The sequence below is a fragment of the Micromesistius poutassou genome (genome assembly GCF_964030765.1).
Source record: "Micromesistius poutassou genome assembly, chromosome: 9".
NCBI lineage: Eukaryota > Metazoa > Chordata > Actinopteri > Gadiformes > Gadidae > Micromesistius > Micromesistius poutassou.
Genome location: NC_140279.1, coordinates 1,639,624 through 1,659,281, shown reverse-complemented (window position 1 = coordinate 1,659,281; position 19,658 = coordinate 1,639,624). Strand labels below are relative to the sequence as shown.

The 19,658-nt window shown below is 47.4% G+C and overlaps 3 protein-coding genes across 4 annotated transcripts; 1 reads left to right on the top strand and 2 right to left on the bottom strand.

Moving 5' to 3' along the window:
• Nucleotides 1–2,807: 2,807 nt before the first annotated feature.
• Nucleotides 2,808–6,611, bottom strand: enc3 (ectodermal-neural cortex 3). The gene is made up of 3 exons (XM_084472691.1): nucleotides 6,388–6,611; nucleotides 4,051–5,085; nucleotides 2,808–3,581 (listed from the first exon to the last, which is right to left on the bottom strand). The coding sequence occupies exons 2-3, from the start codon at nucleotides 5,071–5,073 to the stop codon at nucleotides 2,838–2,840; spliced, it is 1,767 nt and encodes a 588-aa protein (XP_084328817.1). The 5' UTR covers nucleotides 5,074–5,085; nucleotides 6,388–6,611; the 3' UTR covers nucleotides 2,808–2,837.
• A 2,703-nt stretch (nucleotides 6,612–9,314) lies between these two features.
• On the top strand, nucleotides 9,315–10,796 carry timm13 (translocase of inner mitochondrial membrane 13 homolog (yeast)). Its single transcript, XM_084473295.1, has 3 exons — nucleotides 9,315–9,540; nucleotides 9,754–9,822; nucleotides 9,951–10,796. Exons 1-3 carry the CDS (start codon nucleotides 9,421–9,423, stop codon nucleotides 10,047–10,049), a joined length of 288 nt encoding a protein of 95 aa, XP_084329421.1. The 5' UTR covers nucleotides 9,315–9,420; the 3' UTR covers nucleotides 10,050–10,796.
• A 1,041-nt stretch (nucleotides 10,797–11,837) lies between these two features.
• On the bottom strand, nucleotides 11,838–19,226 carry tmprss9 (transmembrane serine protease 9; the record flags this gene model as incomplete). 2 transcript variants are annotated; one of them, XM_084472531.1, is made up of 15 exons in its annotated part: nucleotides 11,838–11,999; nucleotides 12,994–13,130; nucleotides 13,338–13,603; nucleotides 13,921–14,089; nucleotides 14,344–14,457; nucleotides 14,691–14,991; nucleotides 15,590–15,732; nucleotides 16,004–16,278; nucleotides 16,804–16,969; nucleotides 17,863–17,976; nucleotides 18,260–18,304; nucleotides 18,406–18,581; nucleotides 18,680–18,747; nucleotides 18,845–18,972; nucleotides 19,082–19,226. In XM_084472531.1, the coding sequence occupies 15 exons, from the start codon at nucleotides 19,224–19,226 to the stop codon at nucleotides 11,838–11,840; spliced, it is 2,409 nt and encodes an 802-aa protein (XP_084328657.1). The 2 variants fall into 2 exon arrangements, with proteins under 2 accessions (XP_084328657.1, XP_084328658.1); XM_084472532.1 differs by having other exon boundaries at nucleotides 14,703–14,991.
• Between the last annotated feature and the right edge of the window lie 432 nt (nucleotides 19,227–19,658).

The window sequence follows — 19,658 nt, the reverse complement described above, 5'->3', positions numbered from 1 at the left end:
TCTTCAGGACGGCTCTGGAGACTGTGGTGGGTCCACTCTGGGGGGGAGAGGGAGTGGGTGCTGAGAGCCTGAGTTCTGAGTGGTGACGCCAGACAGGGCTAGCTGGAAACGGCACACAGCCAAACCAAAAACAACCATGCAACTAGCGATAGCCGAGCCCTCACGCGACATTAACAAATGGTTACTAATGAGCACCCAAAACCACTCCTTCATTCCTCCCAAATTAGAAGATGCAAGGTTGTCTTTTAAAAGCCAGGGCGATGAAGCCAGTAATGCGACACCTGGGTCTGTGTGTGTGTGTGTGTGTGTGTGTGTGTGTGTGTGTGTGTGTGTGTGTGTGTGTGTGTGCGTGTGTTTGGGTTCACTCTGGTAGGATGAGTAGAAAACAGGAGTAGTTTCACAAGAGTGTGAAAACACACAAGGCTAGTGAAGGGAAGGCAGCTGACTAACTGTGGAACCTCTCAGCCCCTCGTAAAACATAAAAGGAATATTTACACACACAAACACACGCATACAAAGACACTCTCTAAACACACAACACACGCGCCATATTATTTCTCTGCTTGACCCCAGTTGAGAGAGTTGACAGCGCCATGTATTTTTAGATGGCCACTAGTCACGCCTGCCAAACACTGCAGAACACAGCTCCGTCTCTCCCTCTCTTATGCTCTTTTCCTCCCCTTTATCTGTCCACGTCTGCGGAACGCGCTTCTCTCGCACCCGTGCCACCCCTCTCCTCCCCGAACAGCCACCTCATCGCCGCTTCTACACGGACTGCACTCCTGCTCCGTCTCCTCTCCCCTTAGGCCGGTCGGTCACGGGCGAGAGCGAGACAAGCATCGCCCCGCTGTGGCGTCTAAGAGGGGCACGAGACTGATGCCTGCTTAACGAGCAGGGCTTCTGGAAATCTGAGCTTTTTCCATCTCGACTGTAATTAAACATAAAGGGATCGGGCAGCGCGACGGTAGCGGCAGCAGCAGCAGCAGCAGTGAGGATTCCGAGGGGGACCTTGATGTTTTCCTCGCCAGCCTGTCTGTCTCCTTTCCCTCGGAAGCCCAAAACAAACATGAAAAAAAAAGAAAAAAAGAACGCAGCCAAACCAAGACACAGAGTCTTCACTGTGCCGGGAGCCTCAGGGTTCACCGTCCAGCCGGAATTCACCGGACAACAAACACAACGCTATGGTTTCACTTCTGCTCAGTTTTTGTCCCGCAGGGCCGAAATCATTTCGTTTCAAATGCATCCTAGGTGCAATTAGGAACAACATGGTATATCTCATTGCCCATCAAAGTATATCATGCAGATACTAGTTGTGGCTTCTCTCGTTTGACTACCTGGTGGTGGCTAGATTACCAAGACGGAACCCGAAACCTAAGGCCGCCACACAAAGTCCTCAAGAAGGTTCATTTTCTCCAAACAGTGTAGTTTGTATTAACCACCGTAATACAACTTCCATTTTCTAATACCGGATCCGGCACTGTAGTTCCCTCGTGCAAACGTCTCACAGTTTATACGACCCTCATTCCACAGGACCCTGAGGTCGTAAAGCTCACGTTGCCAATGACCAGAGGTTAACCTGGTTAAAAAGTTTGAGGCCGCACGGCCAGCAAAAATATCTGCGCCCCCCCCCCCCCCCCCCCCCCACCCCAGGTATTTGTCTTCTAAAAATGAATGACTGGGGCTGTGTGCTATCACGTGCTGCCCAGTTGCCCTTTAGACTCGTAGTACATACGGCTCAGAAAATAAACACAGGGGTAATTGCTCCTAATAAAACCTCTGTGGGATCCATTCATAGAAAGGAGAGAGTGTCGGACACGCAAGACGGTGTTCAGTTCAGGGAAAAGTTACACACCAAATCCGATCAAATATGTAGCACAGTGAGTGTGTGCTACTTCATAGAAACGTGTCTTTATGTGATCAAATAACTGTTTTCCCCTTCTAATGGCCTGGAGTCATGAAACCTAAACCAGCTCCTCCACCAGCACCAGCACCACCAATCACACGCTGGGCTTCCTCTTCTTCTATCCAACCGGTTTTTCAGGTAATAAGATTGAATCTCGTATCCAAACGAAAAATCAGTGACACCAGCCACCTGTCGTTCCCCCCGGCGTGTTCCAACAGTCTCGTCGGCCGTTTGTTGTGACGGTACATTAAAAGTAGCAGGGCTGTCGTCGGTACATACCATACCGTAGACACGTTTCACTGCTTGTTGGGTTGTCACACTGTCTAGCTGATAAAAATGCCGGTTCTGTCAATCATCGTGAAAAAAGATGTTGCTATGTTGGGGGAGTTGGACTCCATTCCTGTTTAGACACAAGAACGGCAACGTGGAACACGCTACCGCCTGAAACTGAACCACGGTGTGTGCAGTGACCTCTGAGACGCCAACAACACGTCAGAGAGACTTCATATCATCCCATCGTCCACAGGAGCCCCAGACCTGCTACCTGCCTCTCTCCCGTGGCTGACTGGGGCCTGGTGTTTGCGGCTGCCGCTCTGTAATTACCCACCGCGCCGCAGCATTCCTCCTGCTCTTTAAACCGAGACCCCTCCCCGTGTTTCCCCCGACGACCGGCCGCCGCAACGTGCGAGATACTGTGTAAGCGTAACCAACGGCAACGGCGAGGGGGCTTAAACCGAACCGTGTCCCGGGCTGGCTCCAAGCGATCGAGCACTTTGCCTTTGCTCACGCGAGCGCATCCAAGCGCGACTACCCTCGGAAAATAAATCACAACGAGCGGAAAGCGGCGCCAGCGGCGACGCAACGTGTCACAAACGGGCCCCGAGCCGCGACGCCGACACTCACCAGTGAGACTCCAGAGAGCGCGCCGCCCGCCCTACGCCGACAGGTACTTCCACGTGCTGACGAAGGCGGTGGGGATGAGCGAGTAGGGCACGCTGGTCACGCTGTCCCACGAGTCGGTGGAGGGGTCGTAGCAGTCCAGCGTCTTGCACCGCTGCGCGCCGTAGCCGCCGACCACGTACAGCCGGTTGCCCGACGCCACCGCGTGGCAGCTGATGCGCTTGGCCGCCACGTCGCCGAACTTGGACCACTGGAAGGTCTCGCTGTTGAAGCGGTACGCCGAGCTGGCCGAGAACTCCGTGTCGCCGCCGACGACCACCACGTGGGCGCCCACCACCGCCGCCGCCGTGTAGCGCCAGAGCTGCGGGCAGTTGGCCGGCACCGTCCAGCGGTTCTGCACGGGGTCGAAGCACTGCACCTTCGGGAACTTGTCCCGGTTGACGCTGGTGCCGCCGAAGGCAAACAGCTTGTTCTTGGCGCCCACCACGGCGGCGTTGCTCACGCCCTCGCGGAGCGGGGCCACCAGGGTCCACTTGTTGGTCTGCGGGTCGTACTGCTCCACCTGCTTCAGGGACACGGACGGCGAGGCCGGGAAGGAGCCGGCCAGGGACGTGTGCCCGCCCACCACGTACAGGATGTGGTCCAGCTCGGCCGAGCCGTGGCCGAAGCGGGCGACCAGCATGGGCGCCGCCTTGGACCACTCGTCGTGCAGCGTGTCGTACACCCAGACGTCCTTGGAGGCGCCGTTCTCGGAGCCCCGCCCCCCGGTGACGTAGACCTGACACCAGAGGTTTGGGGAAGCCGTTAAAGAACCGCTACTTCTAGACGCAGCACATTGGCTTCTGTAAGTCATATAGGATGGAATTCATTCTTCACCGATATGAATGCATTAGGTTCTATATCAGACTGTGATTAATTTTACATTTAGCAGACTCTTTTATCCAAAGAGACTTATAATAAGTACATTTGTCAGAAGAAAGAGAACCAATGTATCCCTGTCGGTACAGTAAGGATGTTCATAGAGCCAAGGGCCAGGCACTAACAATTGCTAGGTTAACCCATTCCCCGTATACAACAAAGATACTGTAGCTAGGATAAGATGCTGCACAATGCTAAGTATTATTTTTAAGTGCGAGGAGGTACCCAATAAAATAATTGCGTACATTTAGTGCCAATTTAAAGTAATTCAAAGTAAACATGTTTACTTAGAATAGCACTACTTGCTACACAACACGTCTGCTACACACCTTACAACCGATGGCACAGGCGCTGCACTCCTTCCTGGGACTGGGTATGTCCGTCTTGGGCGTGATCTCCTTGGTCTTGTTGTCGATCATGTACACCTTGTCACACATGAACGTCTGCCCGCCCAGCAGCAGCAGGGCCTGGTTGACCTTCCGCGGCCGCGCGCAGAACCCCGTCACGATGCCGTCGTTCTGCAGGATGCGCATCTTGCAGCGCACCGCGTCCTCCACGATCTCCCGGCCCACCTTGTGCCCCATGACCAGCTCCTCCGAGGCCACGTTCTTCAGCAGGTACGACTCGGGGAGCAGCGCCAGGCGAACGCAGCGCAGCAGCTCCGGGAGCTCGCCGTGCCGGCCCTCCGTGTCCGCCTTGACCCAGTCGATGACCGCCTCGTACGCCAGGCTCTCGTCCTCCACCTCCAGCTCCTCGCTGAAGATCAGCTCCTGCACCTTGTCGCGGGGCAGGCCCAGGAAGTCCTCCGTCTTGTACAGGGTGGCAAAGTTGGCCAGGCACATCCGCCAGGAGAGCTCGTACAGCCGCTGGCACTGGTGGGCGTCGGAGAGCAGCATCATGCCCAGGCAGTTGGACTCGTGGAGGTTCTTCTCCAGGAACTCGGCCGCCGCGTCCCGGATGTCGTGGAACTGCAGCATGTCCCCGGCCTCCAGGAGCGACTCGGCGTTCTCCTCGTTGATGATGACCCGCGCCGAGTAGGCGTAGTCCAGCAGCAGCTCCAGCACCTCGGGGTGCAGGGAGTCGTGGAAGTTGACCTCGGCGTCGCGGCTCTCGCGCAGGCCGCCGCTGAACATGGCCTCGAAGTAGCGGCTGCAGGAGGCCAGCACCGCCCGGTGGCAGGGGAAGGCCCGGTTGCCGGCCCGCAGCGCCACGTCGGTGAAGCACTTGCGCTTGCGCAGCAGGTTGAGCTGGGTGAGGAGGCTGTCCGCGTGGGACGTCTTGTGGTACAGGTGGATGTTCATGGAGCCGTTGCTGGAGCGGGACTTCCGGTTCTCGTGGTTGCTGACGGACATCTTGACCCGGGCCTAGACAGAAGGTACGGAACGAAAGGACAAGCCGAGATGAGTTTATCGGGACGAACTATTAATTATACTGTGCCGTTTGTTTTTAACCTTCGCTCCTGATATTGTTTTATTAGTCGGACAAACTAAAAACAAGGCTTCTCGTAATGTAGAAATTGTTGCGTGTCATAAAATCGTGTTATCCATATACTGCAGATAATGTAGTTATCTGCATAAAGGAGATCACCACGATTAAAGGAAATGTATCCAGTGTTTGAATCCCTGAAGCGTTAAAAAAAATCACCCACATCCAGTCCATTGTTGAACAACACCAGGGGATATGTGAACTTTATCGTCTGTATCCTTCTGTAAATACTGACAAAAATGGTCGGACAGCTATTGAGCTGGGTGTGTTATTTCAAGAGTTTAATGCCACCTCTATGAACATGTTGAACCTGTGAGTCACCTTTATCCACATTTAAGCAAATAAATTCCTGCTAGCCTCTTCCCTGGCTTGCCTGCTGACACACACACACACACACACACACACACACACACACACACACACACACACACACACACACACACACACACACACACACACACACACACACCTCTTCAAGCAGAGCTCATGGACGACTGAATTATGCAAGAATTGTAATACAGATGCAACTGTCTCGCCGCTTTGATCATGCTGTATTGGGTCCACATGAGTTCATGTTGAATACCTCAACGACCTAATTTAAAGAACATTTTGACTATCCCGCAGGCTTAGTTTAACTACCTGAATTACGGACTGCAACGCTGACTATTTAATTACGTTCAGACCAAATAAAATCAGTTCACACAATAACTGTGTAATAAAGCAGATTACATTTCTGAAAAGGCAGAGAAACGTCAACAATGTTTATTTGACACGCCAGTATGCTGCGATCAACGAATATAGCTTCTCAAAGCAAGACATCCATTGTTTGAAATGGTACTCTACTACTGGTTTGCAGTTCAAACGAAACGCAAACCCCTGGACTTCCAAACAGGGATCTGAAAATCAACTGCATGTGAAATCCAATTCGTTACGGCCACTAAATGTAAACCTCGGTCGGAAATAAAGCAGGCGCTCAACTTTCTTCCCAGTGAGCAGCCTACGAACATTCAGCCGTCCAGCAGCGCCAGCTGCTGCGGGACATCAAAGGCTCGGGGGTTACGAGCTAGAACCAACTTCATTACATTTCGGAAGTTGGGGTTCGGAAAACCAATAAACTAAACAGGCAGTTAACGTTGGTACTCGATAGCTGTGCAAGGAGCAGGAATACTGGCATTCATTACCTGGATCGTCTCGTGGTGACGGAACGGATACGGGGAGTCTTTATCCTGCAACTTCTGTCCCGTTGTCTCAGAAACACACAGAAACTTCTTTCCGAAACGCAACGTTTAACATAATATCGTGATCAAAAAGCGTGGAGTGTGGACGGCCCATTGGTCTATCCCAGCTGGTCTTCGCTGTCGCGTACAAAAACGTTTCCAAAGTTGACAATCGGAGAGCTACTCGTGCGGCGACACACCGGACGAACGGTAGGTTTTGAAAAGAGAAAGAGCAAACGCACTGCTAGTGTTCACTCTGGCTCCTCCCACTCAACGTGGTATACATCGGATGGGCCAATACGCTGCAAGCTCTATGACTCCTCGTCCCTTTAAATTAAGAAAGAATAATTATTGTGTTACATGCATTACATATTTATATTCCCCTAATCCCATTTCATTCTCCATTGCATCAACAACAACCATATCTTATTTTACTAAGCGAGTATCAATGAACAGCATTAGTCAGAATTGTTGGGTCTAAGTGATAAGCACATGCCGAAGCATCAAAATAGCTGGTGGTTAAAGCAAATAAACGTGGTTAATAAATGTGGTTAAAGCCTACACATAGCCTGTCCATGAAGAGATCATGGTTAAACAATATCTAGAAATATTCAGTCAAGAACTTGAAGATGTTTCTCACATGATAAATATATAAAGTAAAAACACCAAGCGTTCTTATAATTGAGGAAAAGGCTCCAAATGCTTATTGCATGAATAACATCATTGATTATACTGACAAGACCAACCGTTCAGAGAGAGAGTCCTAGACTCCGACAGGCCGGCAACCAGCCCCTCCAGAACAGTGGCTGTCTGCTTGCCTGGCCCTGACCACTGGTCTTCAAAGCCCTGCGGAGCACGGCAGGGTTAGTGCGACCACAATCAACATCATGAACACCACCACATTACTACCAGCTGGCTGGGGTCGATGCCACACTACTCATGTTACCCTCTCCCTCTCTCTCTCTCTCTCTCTCTCTCTCTCTCTCTCTCTCTCTCTGTGTCTCTCTCTCTCTTTGTCACTCAACAACTGCTTTAGAAGATAAACTGTGGCTAGTGTTTTTAGATAGTCGGATTGATGTTGTGAGAGGAGAGGACTTGTTCAAATGAGTTCAAAAGCCTTTCTTATTATTCGCCATTGTCCGTGACACCATGTTTACATTCAGGGCCAGTGGGACAGCACGATTAGGTTTTCCAGTGCAACACATTTTAATTCAACTCATCATAATCTGGTGCTAAGCACACTGCAATTCACATTCCCCCGGAAAAGGGTGGGCAATGTCCACTTAAGCTGCCCCATAGCAGCTTATTACAGCCAAATGCTTTCATACACACAAGTGTGCCAAAAGGAGATTACGAATATAAGAAGATTAGTTTAATGAACTCATGATTGTAATCTAGGGTTAACAGACTTTAGCACCTCATATTGCCTATCCACTTTCCGGTTTCAAGACAGACGCCAAATGCAGTGTGTGTGTGTGTGTGTGTGTGTGTGTGTGTGTGTGTGTGTGTGTGTGTGTGTGTGTGTGTGTGTGTGTGTGTGTGTGTGTGTGTGCGCGCAGGCCTGTATGTTAATGACCCCTAAGCAGGCTTGTTGCACATCAGACCCCCCATATTGAGGCTCCCACAAGCACTGGGTCCGATAACTGAGAGCGTGGCCGTTAAGAGAGCAACGGCTCCTCCATTGTGTCCTGTACTGTAGCGTACGCCTTCATTCACACACAGCAGGTGGCTTTCTCAGTGAGGTCATCCTAAGAAAAGGAGAATAATAATCGATTGAAGCCAGCTTGTCTGATGCTTGTATACATGTCTTGGTCAAATTTGACAACAAAAACAACAACCACAACAACAACAACAACAGTTAGGTCTATTGGGTATAAAAATATGGTAGCTCTATACTCTATTAGGTTAATTCTGGCCATGTAAAGTGTGCAATTGCAAGTGTGTAACCATGTAGTATAATATTGAAGTATTAATGCCTATTCCATTCCATCTGTATTGAGTAATAACCTAACTTACAGTGAGTTATTTCAAAGACCATACCGCCATCATGTGGCATTTAATTATACATGCTTTGATGAGACATCTTTGTCCAGAATCACTCGTTTTTTTTCGGTCTTTATAGACACATTTGTTTTCAACTAGGGTTTGAAAGCCCATCACATTGTGAAGAAAAGACTGAGTGAGCAGACAAACTGGATGGCAAATAGTTAGTGTTCATTGCAAGCAGTTGTTGGTATAGTGTCGCCATCTAGTGGCGCTATTGCCAACCTGCAGAACACATCATTCATCACAGGCAACAATATATTTTATAGAATAGACATTATTAAATTATCTCACCTCGAATCCAAAGTATAACGTCAACACACCATCGGAAAGTATACTTATTTATTTTTTTGCTTTCCAGCTCTAAAGGCTGAGGAACAAGCCAGAGCCTCCCAGTTACAGCTCCGGCTTTCCCAGTGCCGTGTTGGTGCTTCACATGAAGCGCATTCCCATTGATTGGGCAAAACTGAGGAAAGTGACTGATGATGATGTTAGCGTTCCTCACCTGTTGCCTCTGGCTTCCCTCATTTGAGAGCAGGGTGATGCTGCTGAGATGGACACATTGAGGTACCCTGTTATGCTTTATGGCTCAAAGGAGTTAGGGAAAAGTTAAAGAAACTTATTTTGGACATAAAGAAGACCTTCTTTATATGTACAAAATCTATTTCTTTAACTGATCCTCAGGTGCAACAGAGGAATGCTCACAGCATCAGTAACGTCGTAAGTATATAAGTATTCTAGCCAATCATAACTGAGTTTGACCGAGTTGACCAGACAACTACAAACAGAACTACATTTCCCATGCAAAATGTGTTGTTACGGAAATACGTCATGAAACTTCCGGCGCTCTCAAGGGCATCGAACATTGCAGAACTCTACGGCGTCCTGCTGCCCGGTCACTACACACGTGCATTTAGAAAGAAAACCTACATCTGATCTGAACACCACCAAGACATGGAAGGGTACGGGTCAGACTTCTCCGCGGGTGGAGCAGGAGGAAAAATGGATACTGGGACCATTATGGAGCAGGTCAAGGTCCAGATTGCGGTGGCTAACGCTCAGGAGCTATTGCAGGTAAAGTGAGGCATACACTATTCTAAAAAAAATAAACGAATGACATTGAGGCTAACTGCGTTATGCCGTCGTGTGGGCAAATATAAAGTTGTTGTTGTGATTGTTTTTATTTTGATATGACGACCTTTCTGGTAGCACCATGAATGAATGCTGCAATAAGTTGCGCAGGCCTCGTGAATTGTCCTAACGTTGCCACCTGCCCTTATGTTGCAGAGAATGACAGACAAGTGCTTCAAGAAGTGTATAGGTAAACCCGGTAGCAACCTGGACAACTCCGAACAGGTATGCTTTACCCTGAAGAAGGGGACCCAAAGTCGAATTTGTATCCAATGATTTACCTAACCTCTCACTCACTATGTTTCACATTGCTGTATGTTTTATGATTGATTTTATTTTTCTCTTCTTTTTAGAAATGCATAGCGATGTGTATGGACCGGTATATGGATTGCTGGAATACTGTGTCTCGTGCTTACAACTCCCGGTTGCAGAAGGAAAGATCACGTATTTGAACTACCTCTTCACCCCAAGCCATCTCCTAGCAACCGCCCCTTGACCTCCATCCATGACCTCAACTGGAACAACAACTAGAACATGGTTCTATGTTCTATGATGAGGCTTCGATTGGTGCACCGTGTGTATTGACAGAAGCATACCACCAACTTTTGAGATCATACCTCACAGGCAGGCGATCAACGCCCCTAAAGTCCAGCCTTGGAACTGTTGGGTGGGCGGTTGAATTTTATTCTGTGAACTGCATAAAATATAACTATTGTTTAATTAAGTTTTGTTATTAAATATCGTCCTTCTGGTTAAAAGATCTGTATTCATTGAAATTGGTCATTTACGAAATGGTCTGTGCCATTACTTTTGTGACGCAATATTGATGTTTATAAGCCTACTTGTCTACTAAAGATGATGGCCTCATCATTCAAAATGTCAGGCCCAACCAAGCTTAGCTAGTATCAAGATACTAACAGACTGAAGGCCCCTTTTGTTCGAGAACCTGTGCAGCTGGTGATACACTATCCTCAAACCAGCTGTTCAACAGATCACCTCATATTCTCATATCCTATACATACCTCCTGAAGAGCATCAGCATGTTTGTATGAGAAATTAAGTTAATATGCAGATTTGGTAGAAAGCACACACAGATTCTACAAATCCCACCAAGGAGTTAGGAATTTCTTGAATTCCCAGCCAACCTGTACATTTGTGCCGTTTTCTATCTGCAAAATTAGTAAATGTGATGATTCCAACGCTTTGGTCACTTAAGTTTGTTTGTGTATGCACAACTGCGGATACGATTACACACACGCATGGGTGTCAAAGGCATATTCATTACACTTGTCAGCATGGTTTCCGGTTTAATGTCATTTAATAAAAGTGATGCGGTCAGAAGTCTCGAGTTCATAACCGTAGGACATCTTGGGAAACAAAACGGTTTTGTCTGCCCTATAGTCACTTTATCTGTTGTCCTGCACAGTAGTGGGCTTGTTTAAGTCGGGATTGCCTTGGTGCAGACAGGTGTTGAACTCTGCACTATGGGTCAGATGTGTGGTTAACACCAAACCTCCTCAGCATTAGGGGCTTCCCCCACCCCACCATGAAAAATAAATTATCATACAGAAATGTATTCCTTGGTTGTTTACGCACAGTCCAATGTAAATACAATGTAGTGATGGATTGACAGAGTACCCTGTTAAAAAATATATATCAGGCTAAATGGCCAGTAAAACTGCTCCATCTTAATCCTGATTATAACATTAAAACAAAAGAGACAACTGAATAAAACATATTTTTACCCCCGCCCCCTCCTCCCCCCTCCCACACACACGCACACACACACACACACACACACACACAAGAATCTGCATAGGTTGATGTGTAAGTCAGGACAATAAATAACTGCAAAATAAATACACAAACAATGTGCATGTGCAAGTTAAGTGTCCATAGACCACAGTTGAGGATGTTATCCTGGTAATCTTGTTGGAGCTCTTTCTGAGAAATGTATCACTGGCCAAATGATTACACAGTAACAGAATCAGCACCATTGAACCAGTAGACTACCCTGTCAGTATTCTGGAGATATGAGCCCATTTGGAACAACGGAAATCTGCCCTGCAGCATCACAGACTTAAGTTGACATCGGTGCATCACGGCATCATACTTGCAGGAAGAAAGAGTTCTGTTGAGTCCAACACACCGGAGATGCTATGAAGTTGAATTCCACCGTCTCCTGTGAAATAATGACTGGTCCTTTGATTTTGGATATTTTTCTCTCCCCGGTTTGCGCTTCAGAAAGGCAGGTATGTAGAGATCCACTCCCTGATAGAGGTCACGCGTGTGTACACTCCTGGGTAGCCTACTCGGCCACACCCGTGTCCCCAGCTGGTTATACCGGCGACGAACCAATGACCAGAAGCATGGCGGCAAGACAGAGGACCACCAGAATCCCCCTGTAGAGAGAGAGGGAAAAAGAGTCAATTAACCAAAACAAAGAATTTATCTTGGTATGTTGGTGCAAAGAGGACAATGAGAGGACAATGTAATTATAGATTATACTTTAGAGGATTAAAAATCTAAAACATACAAATATATATAGGCTATAAAGTGCATAAGCATATTTTGAACAATCCTTTATTTGTTCGTAATTTAGCAGGCGCTTCTATCGTAAGTGGCTAAGGGAGATAATAAATGCACTTATAAGTTAACTTTCTTATTCTTTCTTCACAGAAACAACCTATATGACTATTTTGTACTTTTTGTTTACTCTCATCCAAAGCAAAAAAAAAATTCTGATACATGTAATGAGCAGATAGGGTTACAGGGTATGCATCTTGCTCTAGGATGCCTACGACTGTGGCCATTGAGGTTCGAAACCACTATGCAATGGCAAGTGACTACTATAAGGAAGAGAAGAGTAGGAAAAGCAGAGGCAGAGTGGGACATTGTGTGTGTAAGAGAGAGAGCGAGTACTACTGGGAAATGTCACACGGATTGGAGGGGGAGATGCCAGGTGCTTTGACCGAGACAGGAATGCCTGCGGTTTAACTTACATAAGAAGATTACAAAGAGGAAGAGGGTGAGAAAGGGAGCTCTGTAGTTTGAGGAAGTAAAGAAGAAGTCTCTCTCTTCTGTCAGATAAGCATCTCCCTTAAGTGCAACAGTGTTCTCGAAATAACCAGTAATTGCTGAGCTCTAATTTTTTTCTCATTTCAACACAACTTCTACTATTGGTATGATAATTATTTTTATCAATTTTATTAACGTCTTAATCTAACACACACCTCAGGCTTCACCGCTTGCAAGAGAAAAACCTCTTAATCATCCGCCTTGGAAACCGTACTCCGAACCTGTCATCCATTACATAATCTGCCTCGATCGCGCCACTTAGATGCATTGGAGGCTCAGTGGTTCCCCAGACTGTGAAGAAGCGTTATTTTAACTCACTAGACAGGTGTCCTTGCCTCCCTCCATAAAGCCGGCACACATCATGCTTGGAGTCAGGCCACTGCCGTAGGACTGCAGGCAGTCCGCTCGATCGATAAGGTTCACGGCAGCTTTCTGCAACAGGTTGGTCAATGAACCTGTGAAAATAAAGGAGGAAGGGGGGATATGTTAAGAGTTTATTGTAATTGCCATGGGTTCAAGTCTTCTTAGACAACTGATCTGGAGTGTACTCTTACTTCTTGGTAAAGAATTTATGAGTAAGTTAGCTAGTTACGACGCGTATGTCCACAGATCATGCATCTCAGTACATACTAGCGGCGGTATGACTTCCACAGTCTTCTTACCTCCTTCCCTCATGGACCCCCACCCAGCGACGTAGCACTCTGCGTTCTTCAGGAAGTGGTGGACGGGCGAGGGGAGACAGACGGACTGGATGGTGTAGGACCTGGGGGCCGGCACCAGCAGCTCCATCAGCGCCACGTCGTGGTCCATGTTGGTGCCGTTGAAGGCCGGGTGAAGGACGATCCTCTGGACGGGGATGACCAGGGCCCCCACGCCCGAACGCAGCACCGAGCCCAGACTGACGGCCCAGCTGGTGGGGCTGGGGTCACTTTCCACGTTGGTATATGAGAAATGACGTTAATATGGAGATTGGGTAGGAAGCACATACAGATGCTACGAATCCCACCCAAGCATTTATTATTTCTTGAATTCCCATCCAAACTACATTCCTGCCGCAAAATTTGTGAAATATAAGTGAATGCAGACTACTACTATATAGTTTGTTAAAAAAAGTATGAAATCATCCTATGTACCTCAAAGGAAACCTGTGCCTTCAGTAATATTCGTGTAATTTGTTGATGTATGTTGTGTTTATGCGTGTTCTTGTGTGTTTTGTAGTTCAGTGATGTTCCGGTGAAGAGGTACCTTCTGAAGCAGTGCGCTGCAGTGAGTAACCATTTGCTGTGTATTAACGTAGCACCACAGCGGTGAAGCCGCTGGTATTGGAGACTGCCAATCCAAGGCCACTCCCCCCTACGGGCTGTAACTCCTCCCACAATCCTCTGGGAGCCAATCGCAGGGCGCAGACCGCAGTCTGAAACAAGCAGAAAAGTATAATTCACAATAGGGTTCTCTTGCCATCACCAGGGAATAGTTTCAATAATTGTTAGTGCATTTGTTTTCTTTGTGTTAACCATGCGTTAGTCATGAGACTACAACGTCTTAGTCATTTACTTCATTAAAAAGTTTCTGACAAGGACAAAATATAAACAACAATCCTACAATATAAATAAGGAACCGATTAGTACAGCCTTTTTTATTTGGTTCACTGCTATATTTTTAACCTACCACAGTTCCTCTCGTCCCTTTGATCGGGGCAGTCTGAGACTCCATCACACTCCGGGTTGACCTTGCTAATGCAAGAGTTGGCATTGCACCGGAAGTTCCCACTGCAGTTTAAGGCTGGCAGACACGTGGATAGTGAGGTACTACTAAGTGTCAGCCAAGAAAATACATTCGTTTGTATTGGTTCGTTCCCTCAGATAAAGATGATGAAGAAATAGATCCTGTTTATTAATACTTCCGTTTGCAATAGCTTTTTTTTTGCCATGTTGAACAATTGCATGAATAGCTTTAACGAGTGAGGCTATTCTTCTAGATTTAAAATCGGAGGATCCATAGTTAAGCTGATGAACTGCGGACATTACCAGGTGTGTGCAGCGGGTATGCAGCGTCCAGGTCTACAGCCGCTGGTTGTGGCGGATGGTTCAGGCTCTCCTGAGGTGGCGGTGCCACGGGCCCTGTCTGACTGACGGCGGGACGCGGGTGGGCCGGGTTGTTCTCTATGCAGCTCAGGATCCAGTTGCGGAGCCTGGTGACACGGGAGTAGACCCCCGGCCTGTTGATCTGGGCACAGCCCACCCCCCAGCTCACCACCCCGGCTAGGAAGAACCTGCCGGGAGCCTCCTCACACACCAGGGGCCCTCCGGAGTCCCCCTGGAGGAGCACAGACAGGATGGCTCAGATTTATCAAGCGGTCACCAACATTTACCCATTAGAAGTTTCTTCTGACAAATGTAAATGTAAATGTAAAAGTGGAGCAGGAAGAGCTTTGATGCTCTCTAGTGGCTATTTCCCCTTTCCACTATTCCCTATTTTATTCTGTTGCAAAGCCTAGTGAGTGGGTGTGACAATAGCTAGGTAAAGATATCCCTCCTCTAGGCGGCCCCTTGTTACACCTTTCACCTGAACTGACATACTGGTAGCAAAATGTATAAGGTATGCATTCAGGCAGGGAAAAGGGAGGAAAACTTGAGAAAAGCATCCTGTAAGGAATATGTTGTTTGTTTGGCAGATCATGTAAGCGGATACATCTCATGGACAATGGGCTGATGAGCGGTGTCATACACGTGCACACACGCAAACGCACACACACAATGACTTAAATAGGAGAAAATAAATATATCAAATATATGAAATATGACGATGAAGTTTTCTTCTCATTCGTTTTCGCATTATGCAGCACACTATTTCTGTGAAGAAAGAAACATGTACCTTTCATTCAAATTTTCTACTCGTATTCCCCAGAACTAACCTGACAAGAGTCCACTTTGCCCTGCAGGAATCCAGCACACATCATGTTGTCAGTGACGGCTCCTCTGTAGACCGCAGACTTGTTGCACACCTTGGAGTCGATGACTTTTACTACTGCCTTCTGCAATGCAGGAGGGACCTCAGCTGGATAAAGAATAGAACGCATTCATACGTTACAACAGGCTGAAATACAAGAACGATGCAGACAATAAGGATTATTTTTATAGTCAGCCAGAATAATACTATCACTATTATGAAAAATATATATAATAATTGCGACTATGTTTTGTTATTTTCTAACTTTTGCCTGTGTGTGTGTGTGTATGTGTATGTTTGTGTATGTGTGTGCGAGTATGTGTGTGTGGGTGGGTGTGTGTTCCACCATGGGGGGGGGGGGGGGGGGGGGGGGACTCACTGTTGAACTGGCCCAGCGTCCCCCAGCCTGACACCAGGCAGGTCTGCCCGGGGGTGAAGGCGTGGGAGGGGGCCGGCAGGCACACGGGCTGGATGTAGGGGCTGAAGGACAGCGGGGTCTCCAGCTCCAGCACCGTCACGTCGTTGTCCGTGGTCTGGGGGTTGTAGTCGGGGGACACCACCAGGGACTTGATGTTCACCGTCCTGGACTCGGACTCCTCCCCGCTCACCAGGCTGGCCCCCACCAGCGCCGTCCACTCCCGTGGGTCGTTGTCCCTGAGAGGGGAGGGGCATTTAATGGCACTTAAAGTACGCACCTATTGTATGTTGTACGTCCTGGCACTTAATGTACGCACCTATTGTATGTTGTACGTCCTGGCACTTAATGTACGCACTTATTGTATGTTGTACGTCCTGGCACTTAATGTACACACTTACTGCATGTTGTACGTCCTACGTAATTATAAGCTATGAGCTACTTCAAATGTTAGACATTGCAACTTGCAATTGCAAAGTTTCAGGATCTGTTTCATGAATTGATGAAAGTATGTACAAATAACCCACCTAAATAAGAACAATATAAAATATTGTATTAATATTATTATTAATTAAGTGATTAGGATAGTGTTTAGGGCATTTGACTGCCAGCTGAAATATTCTGGGTTCGTTCACAACGTCCGCAGTCAACCTGTAGACATCCTTGAGCAACATGCCTCTCCCCTCCCTGCTCCTTAACGCTCCATAGCTACAACCGTTCCCTGCCAGTCCCTCTGGACGTCTGGACTATAGCTGCTAACTGACCTCTCGAAGCAGTGGGCCGCGCTGACCAGCCAGCGCGCGTTGATGATGGAGGCTCCACACATGTGGCGTCCCTGGAGCCTGAGGCTGACCTGCCACGGCAGCTCCCCCCGACGGGCGTCCACCCCGCCCACCACGCGGGTCCCCATGGCAGGGCGCGTCCCGCAGGCTGGGGCCCGGAGAGCGCAGCCCAGAGAGGAGAGAGGAGGAAAGTTAGCCGAGTTATGAAGGTAGGAGGAAGTACTCCGACAGGACAGTCCCCCTCAGGGATATTTGTGGCAGGTTAATAACGCCTAGACGTTCCACAGAGTATTTGCCAACACGTGAATTGTACTCTTGAGGTCTGTGGTAGCCTTGGTGTTCATTTCACGTTTAACATTGTAATTGCAGTCATTGACCACATGTCAATAATGTCGCACTCATTGGTTTCTGGTGTGGTTGGGGTTTCTGGTCATTGCTGGATGGTCTGGTTCACTTTTCACGCTTGGCGGTTTTTCGTGTTGCATTACCTTCACAAATGAAGGAACACTAATAGTGAACGACCATCTTAAATATTGAAGATTTCTTCAGCAGTCATTTTAAATTTAACCCCCCCCCATTGTTTGACAAGCAGGCAAAGTGGTCAGTATTATGTTTGCTATTTTTTATGGAAGTGATAAGCTATGTGTATGAACTTATCGTTTATTTTGTTTTATGTTTGTTTGAACTTTTAGTTCTACAGTGTTTTAGTACTTATAATTAAACATCAGTGAAAGGAAACAGAGTTTTGCATGTGATCAATGGGCAGCATATACATTGACATCAATTGTTTTCTCACCGTGTTTTAACTTTTATATGTTGTACTGAGCAATGATTATGGATTATGGAATGTGATGTAATGTCTCATGTGCATGTGAGGTTGAGTGATTATGTGCAGCAAATGCACCCGTCAGTGCATTTAATGAAATCTAATCCAAAAGATAGACGATACATCTGCAAGTGAGAAACCATCTAAACTGACCCATCAAAATTATTACACTTTTGTCTGGATGGATTGTATTTGTAGTTTCCATAGTTACGTACCACATCGAGCTTCGTCCGATCCGTCCGAGCAGTCGGAGACAAAGTCACACTCTGGGTTCAACTTAATGACGCACTCCCCGTTGTCGCAGGTGAAGGTGTTGTTGGGACACCTGGCTGTCGAGACACCGCCAGAGGGGGCAGAGATGGTAAATACACAGAAATAGTAGCATTTGCGCAAATCATTGGGTAGAAGACTTTGTTTTAAGTAAATAAGGAGTATAGGGGAATTGCTTTCATTAGTCACTGATTTGTTTCAGGTGTGCTGTGATTATCTATAGAAGCAGCCATTCAAAACACATGAATGTAACGGGCGGGCAGACTGATAGATCAATATTTCAAAAGGGTTAAAGAATGTTAAGTACGCAGTAAGTACACTTTGTGAATCACTCATTCTCACCACTCATCTCATCACCAATGGAGTAGAAGGACTTCCCACTGGCCCCTTAACAGTAGACAAAAGACAAATGTTAATTGAACGTGATCTCCATCCTACTGTTCCATGAGAGCTGCAAGCAGTGCACCATCGTTCTGCGACCACCGTACCCAGCAAGAGGATTGCACTGATCTTGCCAAACAAAGGCACCTCCATTGGTCTTCCATGGAGCGCTGAACTCAGCCCAGCCCTCAGCAAGTCCTGGACAAAGTTATCGGAATACTGCCAGGCCTTGGAAACCCGGAAGACCAGGCGGAACGTTGCCATCACATCTTCATTGATGTTACTGGAACGACAAGGACACTCGTGCTCATGGATGCTTCAGTGGAACTCTTGTCAATGCGATGGTGGACTGTTGGAGGAGACCATCTGGTTCTGACTTACCCATAGGCAACAATATTACAATCAATATAGTGGTGGGATACTGATGAGGCGATGAAGACATTTTTGATCTGCAACAAAATAAACGGTGAAGAAGGTAATTGACACACTGTGGACAGTGGTCGTTGGTGATATGGCGCCACGTCATTGGTACTACTTAGCTGTTACCTTGGTCTTCAGGATGGTAGAGAGTACTATGGAGAAAGCAGAGCCTTCATCCTGCAGCGAGGAGTTATACTTCAGACCCTTCAACTCCACCGTTTCCATAAAGTAATGCTGCTCCTGCACTAGGTATACTAGCAATGGTGGAGTAGAATAAAACAATTAAAAAAAAGGATACATAACGTAGCAAACACTCAAGCCAAGACCAAGTATGTCACTTTGTGTCAATATGGTTGGACCCACCAACGAGCACGCCGACCACGACCCCGATGAGAAGGAAGAGGAGGACGAAGACAAGAAGGGTGGTCCTGTGTGACCCATGGTTGGAGGGAGCAGAGGAAGCACCTGTCGTGGACCATTGGCTTCCTCCATCCTTCTTGTCTGCCATATTGGCTCTACAGCAGCACCAAGTCTACAGCTCGCAGTCTAGTGTCCTGAATGTCATACTTGCCCTAGAAGAATGTGTACAATTAAGTATAGTCTACAAAAGTTTTTTGGCCAACAATATATGTTTTTGCATATAATACGAATTAAGAAAGCACAAAACTAACGGAAAGTCATAGTAAGGTCAAAGGGAAGCTGTTATTGCCACTGCCAGTAAGGTATGCATCGTCTGCATTACTACCTGCGGGAGCCTGGTGGTCTTTATGCAAAGAATGTGAATTGGTACCCTCGTGGAAACGTATTGGATCTTTTGCAGAGATGTATCCCGTATTTAATAAACAAGTACTATGATAATCAACATGCATATAAGAGTCTAACAGCAGCTGAAGGATTAATTTGGCATAGTTGTCTGGGCAGGGGGGTGGGGGAGAGTAAA

Bases quoted from the DNA above. Each gene is read 5' to 3' on its own strand.
- enc3 (XM_084472691.1), bottom strand. From the start codon at position 5,073: ATGTCCGTCAGCAACCACGAGAACCGGAAGTCCCGCTCCAGCAACGGC. The intron at 3,582-4,050 runs GTGTGTAGCAGA...CTCTGGTGTCAG, and splicing joins CCTGTGCCATCGGTTGTAAG to GTCTACGTCACCGGGGGGCG.
- timm13 (XM_084473295.1), top strand. From the start codon at position 9,421: ATGGAAGGGTACGGGTCAGACTTCTCCGCGGGTGGAGCAGGAGGAAAA. The intron at 9,541-9,753 runs GTAAAGTGAGGC...CTTATGTTGCAG, and splicing joins ACGCTCAGGAGCTATTGCAG to AGAATGACAGACAAGTGCTT. The intron at 9,823-9,950 runs GTATGCTTTACC...TCTTCTTTTTAG, and splicing joins ACCTGGACAACTCCGAACAG to AAATGCATAGCGATGTGTAT.